The following is a 10,448-nucleotide window of genomic DNA, read 5'->3' on the forward strand; positions in this document are numbered from 1 at the left end:
CATCTCTAGGTTATAAGACTTCAAATTTCAACCCATAACCCCAGCTTGAGTGAAGGGCAGAGTCAAACTGGAGGCAGGGATGCCGGTGAATATTGTAGTAGCATATAGTAGTTCTCAAATCTAGAACTAGGAAAGATACAGGAGCTAAAACACTGTCCATGGGAAGGACTATGGAAGATGAGAAGAGAGAGAACAAAATGATACTGTCTTGGAACTCCAGGTCCTTGAGAGTGGAGCAAGGATGAATCAAAGAGGGTGGCCCTATAGATCTGTAGAACTTAGGAAGGGACGCCCTATGCATAGGGCGGGTGAATCTGAAGTTGGAGAGGCAGATGTAGGGGGTCATCAAACATGTAGTAATTGGGCCCACAGACATGTCCAGGAGGATCCCAGGGGAGAGTAAAGAACAGAGAGAAAACATTTCTGCAGTCAATTTGTATAGGACCAGCACAGCCAGAGGAGGCTGTGACTTTGGGTCAGGTCTCCAGAAAAGCAGGAGAGAGCAGGGAGATCAGAGACTGGGCAACCAGAGACCAGGGCAGGCTGAGGTGCTGAGTGAGTCATGGGTTAGTCTGCTGGGTGGTTTAGAGTTGCAAGACCTTGGGGTGTGCCAAGGAAAACAGAAAAGAAGGATATCTCAGGCCAAAATGGAGTTATCAGCCTGGAAGGCAGCCAGTTGGGGCTGGGATACCTGTCTTGAGCCTCCATTTTCCCAAAATCCCATCAGTATCTAAGATGTCTGCTCATCCCACCTGTCCCCACCTCACCCATCACCCAAATCAGAGGGGTGGCAGAGGCCACCCTCAGAAACCAGGCCAGACACCAAAACATTTGCAGGAAATCAGGAACCTTTATTGCATTATCTGTTCTTTTTAGTAGAGACATCGAGAACCCAGAGTGGGAAGAGCAGGGTAGGGCAGAGAAGGCCACCAATCAGGAGAGAAGGGGGCGGGTCCACCCTCTGAGGTTGTCAGAGGCATGGGGACAATGGGACTGGCTTCACATGCAGTCCTCTCATCGTTCAGGCACCGTCAACTCTCCTCCTGAAGGCCAGGGAAGGACTCCAAGCTGAGTTAATACTTGCGGAAATCCACGCGACCGGAAGTGGAGGGGGAGACGGAGGCACTGGCAGTGGCAGTGACATTTCCTGAGACAGAGAGAGGACAAGAGGCTCAGGCTGGAGAACCCCCACTTCAGGCTGAGCCAAGACCCCAGGAAGGCTCACAAGCTCCCAAGTAGTCAAGAGGTATGTGGGCGAAGATTCTGTTACTGTCCCCAAAGGTGGCTTTCACCAACACAACCCCATGGCTCTGTGAGGCAGAGACATTTCTATCGATAAGTCAATAATAGAGTAGCCATTTCCACCCAATTCCCTCCATCCTGTACTTGGCTGCCTGCCCTGCCTCCTTCCCAGCCCACATCCACCCAAGCTCAGCATCTCAAACCCCCTCCCACAGAGCTGACTCCTCACCTCCAGCGTTGTTGAAGCCAGCCATCCTGGAAGAGAGGAGAGAAACAGCCATGAGCAGCGGGCAATGGAGGACTGGTGTCTCCTTGTCCTCTGATGTAGAAATTCTGTCACCTTTCAGAGCCTTGTCTTGGAATCTCTCCCAGCATGGTCTCCAGCCTGGGACCTTCTTTCCCCTGAGGTATCTACCACGTGTGCCTACCTGTCTATCTGTCTTGCCAATTTGTCTGTCTGAAAGCCCTCAAAGGGACATACTATTGGTCCCAAGACTCAGGGTGTCTGGTTCACTCAGCTCTCTGCCCCCACACCTTTCTCCCCTACACCCACAAAGATGGCTTAGTCTTCACAAATAATATGAATGCAGTTAAATGGTCATCTTCTCTCTCCTTGGTGCAGGGATAGAGCCAAGAAGGCACTCTGTCATGGAGCTATGTGGTCATTTGGCTGAACCACACATCCCAACCAACTGCTGTCCTGGATTAAATCCTTCCACATCCCTCTTCCGGTCTATCCACAAACAGGGACTGGCACTGGGATGTACAAAGGTACTAACCCTGCCACCCTGCTACAGAGCAGTTCCTCAGTCTAACTCGAGAGATGAGGAGGGGGCTCTGACTCCAGTTCTTTTGCCAGGTTATTTAAGCTCAAGCAGAAGCTGTTGCCTCTCCAACAAGAGGAGGCTGATCTCTAAGACACTGCCCGTTCTGCTAGCCTTTCTGTTCGTGTGACCCCTTTCTAAAGACAGTCGGTGCCAGGGACCTACTTGGCATCCTGGCCCTCAAGCAGGCTGCGGTAGGTGGCGATCTCCTGCTCCAGCCGTGTCTTGATGTCCAACAGCATCTTGTACTCCTGGTTCTGGCACTCCATCTCGCTGCGGAGCTCGCTCAGCTGGGCCTCGATGCTGCTGATGAGTCCCTGGATCTGCTGCAGCTGCAGGGCGTAACGGCACTCTGTCTCTGCCAAGGAGCTTTCCAGGCCGGCTTTCTGATGGTCCAAAAGGAAGAAGTTATGAGGAGAGCCAGTCCAGAGGGAGACCTAGTAGAGGGGGATCACAGGGCATGGGCAGCCGAGGGTACCATGCTCAGCTGGGACTGCAGCTCAATCTCCAGGCCCTGGAGTGTGCGCCTGAGCTCTGTGATCTCTGTCTTGCTGGTCTGGATCATAGCAGCACTGGAGGAGACTTCCTTGTTCAGCTCTGCACTCTGAATGTCAAGCAGAGAGAAGGGGGTGGTGGGGCTTAGCAAGAAGTCCTGACCAAAAGCCGTGCTCCCCCCCAGCACCACCCACCTTAGTGGGTTAGGAACACCAGTACCTTGCTCTGGAACCATTCCTCGGCATCCCTCCTATTCTTCTCTGCCAGGGCCTCATACTGTTCCCTCATCTCAGCCAGCACACGAGTCAGATCAATGCCAGGGGTGGCATCCATCTCCACGTTGACCTGGCCTACAACCTGGTTGCTGAACTCCTTCATCTCCTGTGGGGGTAGGAAAGGAAGATGTGAGAGACTCCTTTTTCTCCTTATCTCTGAGTGGCAGCAGAATGTTCTGGAAGATTCATCAGGACCTCACAGTGGATGGCAGTGTCTGCTTGCAGCAGCGGGCTCCCCTTGCTCACCAGAGGTGGCTCAGCTCATGGCAGGCCCACCAACCCATCTTACCTCCTCATGGTTCTTCTTCATGTAGGCCAGCTCCTCATTCAGGCTCTCAATCTGCATCTCCAGGTCAGTCTTAGACAGGGTGAGGTCATCCAACACCCTACGCAGGCCATTGATGTCGGCCTCCACACCCTGCCGCAAGTTCAGCTCAGTTTCATACCTGAAATATTTTTAAGAATTAAAGCAAAACATAAATAGCATTAGACGCATCCCACCCCATACCCTGAGCTCCTCTACGACTCCAAGGCCTTTGCTCCCGGATGTCCCAGTGCCCTCCATCAGATGGGCATTCCTCTCACGTAAGAGTCTGCTGGGAAAGACGTGAGGAAGAAAGACTCACTTGAGCCTGAAGTCATCTGCAGCCAGCCTGGCGTTGTCAACCTCCAGGATGATCCGGTTGTTGTCAGTGGTAGCTTCCAGGATCTACAAAACACAGAGGGAGGGAACTCTCTGGGACTGTGCTTAGAGAGCAAAACTCAATGCCTCAACTGTGCTTGAGCAAAGACGACCAACTCTGTGAGGTGAGCGGCAAGGCCAGCACCCTCTACTTTCTCTTGAGCGTCCCCCATCAGGTCAGAGTGGGAAAGGCCAATGATGAACGCTTCAGAGGAACACCTGCTCAGGGCATCTTCCCGTAGTCATATATTAGAGCTGTTGCTTATCTAGGCCACTGTCTCGAGAGCTGTCCCCTTAAGGTCAGAAGGGGTTCACTGTGACTCCAGATCTATTCTGGTCATGTCCCTGGAGCTGGCCTCCCAGATAAGCAACGAAGAAACACATCCAATTGAGTCTCTTGCCCAAACATCTGCAGTCTAAGCATTAAAGCCTGTCCTGCGTAACTGGGGCTTGATCCAGGCTAGCAGATTTCTGCTCTAACAAGTTGGTGTCACGGTGTGACAGTCAGGCATCACTGAGGGCTTCCAGGTTCCATACCAGCCTGAGCCTCTACCTCTTTACACCCCACTGAGTCATCATCCACTGAGAAGAAGTTCATGTGTGGTTCTTCCAAAATAAACAGTGAACGAAGATGTCTTTTCTCTCTTGGTTTTGCCATTTGCAGCGACTTTTTAAAATGTCATGTTTCCAAATAGCTCAGTAGGTTAGGTTATAGTAACTGAGTCACAAGTAACAGTTCAGGAAGCCATTAAAAAAGGTTGGCAAGAATAATGACATCAATAAACATGGGGTATGGAAGAGAAAGCATTTGGGCCATGGCATAAGAAAACTTAAGTAGTAGAGAGTCTTGGTAGCACAAAGGTGGAATGGTCCCCCTGCAAGAATACGAATTCTGTCCACACCTGGTCCTCTGTGACACTACGTGTCCTAGCTCTTGATGCCCTGCCCCATACTGAGAAAGCCTTCTTGGCATCAGAGGCCTCACCTTAACCCGGAGCTCTTCAATGGTCTTGTAGTAAGCACTGTAGTCCCGCTCTGGGCTAGCTGGGCTCTGCCTCAGATGCCAGTCACGAATCTTCACCTCCAGATCAGCATTGGCGGCCTCCAGAGCGCGCACCTTTTCCAGGTAGTTAGCCAAGCGGTCGTTGAGGTTCTGCATGGTGATCTTCTCATTGCCAGAGAGGAGGCCACCATCGCCACCTCCAAAGTCACCGAAGCCACCGCCAAATCCACCACCAAAACCTCCACCATAGCTACCTCCAAAGCCACCTCCAAAACCACTACCAGCCCCGCCACCAAAGCCACAGCTCATGCCACCTCCATAGCCTCCAGCTGACCCTCCAGAGACAAACCGGGAAGAGCAGGTAGAGATTTTACGGCCTCCTCCAAGCTGGCAGGAACCAGCCCCGAAACCACCTCCATAGCTGGTGGAGGAACTCTGAAAGCGGCAGCTCATGGTGAGGAGCGAGAGTAGGAGCAGGAGCAGACAGGAGCTGAGCTTGACCAAGGCCAAGGAGGACTGTGTGGCTCTCCCTTGCTGGGCATGCCTTTTATGCACCTTCCACGGGGGTGGGACATCTTCTCTCCTCCCTTCCCCACCCTCTGACCTGATGCCAAGTGCACCTGCACCTCATTTCCCACAAGCCCAGCTACCTCTACTCTCTAGGGTGGGTAGTGTCGTTGGGGGTGACCTTTTTTTCCTTTTAATCCTTAACAAAAGGGCTGACTCAGAGGGAGCAACGTTCTGCTTGAGACTATCCTTTTGACAACCAAATTCTACTTCACCTTTCCAGTTACGAACATCCATCCCAGCCCTGCCCAGTATTAGTCTGGGGACTGAGCTGCAATGGTCTGCCAGAGGGCCTCCTCAGGGGAAGGCCAGGCTGCAAAGTGGCCCCGTGCTATGTGGGATCACCATAGCCCTCACTACCCTTCTTTCTGCCTCTAAAAGGTCTGACTGGAATGTTCTGGAAACCCCTTGGCACTTCATCTATGCCAATGCTCCCAACACTCTGAAGACAAATTTCATTAATATTAAAGAATTAACCACCTAAAACATATTTAGCCTGAGGAAAACTGTGGTTCCAGGGCCTGGAGAGTTGGTTCCAGAGCTAGGAATACTTGCTGTTTTGGGAGAAGACCTGAGTTCAGTTCCCAGCATCCACATGAGAGCTCACAACTGTCTGTAGCTCCAGTTCCAGAGGATCTCATTCCCTCATCTCGGTTCTGTAAGCACCAGGAACACTCATAATGCATGAAATGCATGCAGTCAAACACTCGTGCCCATGAAATAAAAATAAATAAATCTTTATTTATAGAAATGATTCTAAAAAGCAACACTAATAAGAGACCCTAGGGGACCCCAGAAGGCAAACACCGTTGAGGGATCTGAGATGCAGAAGAAGGGAGTAGCCCCACTAATATGCTTAGAGCTTGAGTCTTCACAATCTTTTTATTTTTCAGTTTATTTATTCTGTGCCCTGGGAAAACACATGTGCCACCATATGCTGTGGAGGTCAGGGGACAGCTATCCAGAGTCAGCTCTCCTTCTACTGCATGTGTCCCAGGCATGAAACTCTGCTCTGCTGAGCACCTCACCAGCCCTGCGCTCAGTTTCATCCACCTTAGCAACAGCCCAGGAGGTGGCTTCGATGTTATGCCCCACTTTATACACAGAGAACTGAGTTTGTTGTTGTTGTTGTTTTGTTTTGTTTTTTGAGACAGGGTTTCTCTGCATAGTTTTAGAGCCTGTCCTGGAACTAGCTCTTCTAGACCAGGCTGGCCTCAAACTCACATAGATCTGCCTGCCTCTGCCTCCCAAGTGCTGGGATTAAAGGCGTGCACCACCACCACCTGGCTGAGAAATTAATCTTTTTTTTAAATCTTTTTTATTGATTTTTATTGAGCTCTACATTTTTTCTCTGCTCCCCTCCCTGCATCTCTCTCCCCTCCCCGAGAACTGAATCTTAAGGGAGAGTCAGAACTAAACCCCAAGGCTAGTTCTACCTGCCCCCAGGACTCATTTTAGATCTGTTTTTTTTATACAATAAAGTTTATAAGTCCGGTGTCTAATTGCCTTGTCACCGATGCATGCTCCCGTTCAATCGCTCTCCAGAACTTTCCAGCACTCTGTAGACTCACAGTACCTTTCCTGAGTATCTACTCACAGCCCACGCCCCTAATAAAATCACTCTTCCAACTTCTGTCAGCAGAGACGAGTCCAGAGGTTCTCCCCCAGGGGCTACTTGGTTCCCCAGAGGACATTTATTCATGCTGATGAATATCTTGCCAATGCTCAGAAAAGTCTACTGAGTCAAGGTAAAAATAAAAGGGGGTGGGGGGAGCTTGGTCAGTCTAATACGTGGGGTTTATAGTCCATTGTTCTGATTGTCCTAGCACCACCTTCCAAAGCTGAAAAGGTTCTGGAGTTTCTGAGCAGGGCCCTCATGTTATCTGCTTCAGTTTGTAAAATTTGACTGAGAGGCAACTAGAAGATTGTGTTTTGGGGACTAGGGTTAGGGTCTCTTTTAAAGACCATAGAGTGTAATTGAAAAGCTCAGGGACTGTGTGGAGACCCTGTTAGAGGAGGCCTTGCTGGTCCAGCTGGAAGGAAAGGTCTCGAGAGACCCTCTCAGAACCTAGGATAGAAAAGAAGTTTCCAGAGCTGAGAAGGAAGGACCCCAACATGGGCCCCCAAGGAGAGGTGGCACAGATGTGAGGTTGTCCCAGAACTCTGTGCTGATTCAGCAAGACCAGAGAAGTCCTGAGTAGGGACCTTGTCACCTTTGTGTTCAGAGGTAAGCAAGAGGACCTGTGTTTACCCAGAAGGCCGGTGGTCCTGCCAGAGCAAGACCCAGGGTGTACTGGGGTGTTCAAACACCATGATGAGTCCAGAATTTGGGCTGACCCCTAACCCTGCCCAGCCCTCCCATCCCAAACTGATGGCTCAGCTCTCTCACTGGAAAGGCATGATTCAGCCCAAAGCAAGAGCCCTGGCTCTGTCAGGGAAGGATCAAAACTAACAAAAAGGTGATTAATGAAACCTGCCTGGCCTGAGGTGATGATGCCCCAACCCTTCCCGGGGTTGACAAGCAGGTTGGGGCCAACGCCTCTACAAGTCACAATGTCACAGATCCTCCAAAGCCCTGGCAGAGCAAACATGGATGGCATGGCATGCCTCCCCTCACAGGGTCAGGGCACAGCCCTCCCTCCCAGAAGGGACTCATGGTGCCTTGTTACAAGAATGCCCTCCGCCTACACACCGTGACCCCCAGTGCCTATGGGCACAGGCCAGGCCCTTCTGGGGGGAGGGACTCAGTCCCCATCTCAGCAATCGTGAAAACTCACTCTAGTTTGGCTGACAATTTTCTCCTTGGCTCCTGGGCAAAATAACATGAAAATCCATCCCATTTCCAGTTATGTTTCAAGAGCAGGAGGGGGAAAAAATCACATTCACTCACCACCAACCTCAACACTAACACATCATCGTTTAGCCTTATGTTACGAGAGGGTAATTGCTGTTGGCTGTTTTATTTCTTCAGTTTTGAGATGGAGTCTTATGTATGCAGCCAAGCGCCTTGAGCTTCTAACCCTGCTGGGTCCACCTCCTGAGTTCTAGGATCACACGTGTGCTCCGCCATACCAGATTTATTCTATGCTCGTCATCAAAACCAGAGATTCATACATGCAAACAAGCTCACTACCCACTGAGCCCGCTCAAGTGAGGATTTTTTTTTTAATTTTTCCATTCAAAAATTTCCACTTCCTCCCCTCCTCCCATTCCCCTCCTGCTCTGCCACTCACCCTCCTCCCTCCCCCTCCAGTCTTAAGAGAGGGCAGGGTACCCTGTCCTGTGGGAAGTCCAAGGCCCTCCCCCCTCCATCCAGGCCTAGGAAGCTGTGCATCCAAATAGACTAGGGTCCCAAAGAGCCAGTACATGTAGTAGAAACAAATCCCAGTGCCATTATCAATGACTTCTCAGTCAGCCCCCATTGTCAGCCACATTCAGAGAGTCCAGTTTGATCACATGCTCATTCAGTCCCAGTCCAGCTGGATTTGGTGAGCTCCCATTAGATCAGTCACACTGTCTCAGTGGGTGGACCAACCCCTCACTGTACTGACTTCCTTGCTCGTGTTCTCCCTTCTTCTGCTCTTCATCTGGGCCTTGGGACCTCATTCCAGTGCTCTGATGTGGATCTCTGTCTCTATCTCCATCCATCGCCGGCTGAAGGTTCTATGGTGATATTCGAGATAGTCATCAGTGTGACTATGGGAAAAGGCCAGTTCAGGCACCCTCTCCTTTGAGGATTTTTCAGATGAAGTAGGTGAGGTTCAAGAAAGCAAATCACTATCACTTGCCCAAGGACACCTTGAAGCCAAATTTTGAATCTGGTTTCTGGTTCTACCTACACCCAGAAGTGGGGTGCTCAGGTCTAGGAGGAGTTCGTTCCATGACAGTGTGATTCATAGTAAAATATGAACATTTAGGGAGTTTTGTTTTGTTTTCTTATAGCACACAATTAAAACCCTTAATTTTTGAGCAATAGGGACAGTGGGGACATCTTTTGTCCTCATACGTGGTCTTCAGTGTTAGTCACAGACTCCAATCTCTCGGCTTTTGCTGATTACAGGAGCATCATGGTAGATGGTTCTAGGTGGGCTCATGAACAAGGGCTGGTCACCTGAATGACTTCCAGCCTCTCCCACCCAGACTCCAGCCCCCAGAAAGGGGAAAGCGGCTGGAGGCTGTGAGCATTAATCGTGCTTGTGTGATAAAATCTGACACCTCCCAGTCCATGACTGAGGCCATGCCTTGTGCCAGAATGATGGCAGACACCAACTTGATGAGGACAATAATTTCTGTACTGGGGGCCCAGCTAAACCTCAACTATGTGTTTCTTTACCTGACTACTCACTTGGGGCCTTTAGCAACAATCACAATGCTTTCCTGGATTTTGGGAGGTAGTCTACCAAAGATTTCAGCCCAAGAAGGGAGTCTTGGAAGCTCCGTGACTTGTACCCAAGTGAGACACATGTTGCAATTAACCTGTAATTATCATCTGAAACAGGGATCATTCAGTCTAGTGGGCCTGAGCCCTAGCCTTTGGGGTCTGTGCTAACTCCAGGGGATGTCAGAGTTGCACCGACTTGTGTGATTTCCAGAGGGCATCCCAGGAGTGCCTGTTGGAGGAAAACCCCACACAGCAGGTCGCAGGTCACATACATGCCCTGAGTTGGTGAGATTAGTGGGAAGGAGGAAGTGCACCTCATGGACATGCAAGGACCTGAAGCACTGAAGCCAGTCTGAAGTGACCTGTGAGTCGCACCGTGCCAAACAGGTGTCTCTGAGGAAGGGGGAACTGTCCTCTAGGCCCGTATCGACGATCTGGAGGGGTCTGCTCCTCAGTACAGTCCCCTCCCTGGTGGAAGCCTTGAGAGCTTTGGGAGGTGGGTTGGTCATTCTCCACTCATCTTCCACTGATGTCAAAGGATAATGAAAATGCTCACTACACTCTGCTGAGGAAAGTGATGTGCTTTTTATTGCTAATTGATTGCAAAGACTGCGCTAAAGACATAAAGTGGTTTGCGGGCAGTAAAGATGAGGAGACTGGCTCGGCAGGGAAAGGTGCTTGCTGCCCAAGACTAAGGACCTGATTTGGGGGAAGACACAGGCACATAATGTAAGCATCTATTGTCTCAGCCCTCCTACAGGAAAATGGGAAGTGGAGGCAAAAACTCTCAGGAAGGTCACGGGCCAGCTGGGCTGAGAGCATCAGCAACAACCAAAAGGCCCTGTGTTAAACAAAGTAGATCGTGAAGACCAGCACCCAAAACTGTCCTCCAACCTCCACATGGCACCTCCATTCACAAACAGGAATGTTCTCTCTCTCTCTCTCCTCTCTCTCTCTCTCTTTCTCTCTCTCTCTCCTC

General features: G+C 50.5%; 1 protein-coding gene across 1 annotated transcript; it reads right to left on the reverse strand.

Moving 5' to 3' along the window:
- Positions 1-842: 842 nt before the first annotated feature.
- Positions 843-4,974, reverse strand: Krt13 (keratin 13). The gene is made up of 8 exons (XM_041643936.1): positions 4,504-4,974; positions 3,463-3,545; positions 3,126-3,282; positions 2,781-2,942; positions 2,545-2,670; positions 2,232-2,452; positions 1,472-1,497; positions 843-1,147 (listed from the first exon to the last, which is right to left on the reverse strand). Exons 1-8 carry the CDS (start codon positions 4,972-4,974, stop codon positions 1,074-1,076), a joined length of 1,320 nt encoding a protein of 439 aa, XP_041499870.1. The 3' UTR covers positions 843-1,073.
- Positions 4,975-10,448: the final 5,474 nt, after the last annotated feature.

The sequence above is a fragment of the Microtus oregoni genome, unplaced genomic scaffold (assembly GCF_018167655.1).
Source record: "Microtus oregoni isolate MIOR12 unplaced genomic scaffold, Mior012 000091F_ref0000469, whole genome shotgun sequence".
In the NCBI taxonomy this organism is placed as follows: Eukaryota; Metazoa; Chordata; class Mammalia; order Rodentia; family Cricetidae; genus Microtus; species Microtus oregoni.

Coding starts and splice junctions, on each gene's coding strand:
- Krt13 (XM_041643936.1), bottom strand. CDS start 4,974: ATGAGCTGCCGCTTTCAGAGTTCCTCCACCAGCTATGGAGGTGGTTTC. Junction 3,546..4,503: donor TTGAAGAGCTCCGGGTTAAG/GTGAGGCCTCTG, acceptor TGTGTTTTGTAG/ATCCTGGAAGCTACCACTGA. Junction 2,453..2,544: donor TGCAGTCCCAGCTGAGCATG/GTACCCTCGGCT, acceptor TTGGACCATCAG/AAAGCCGGCCTGGAAAGCTC.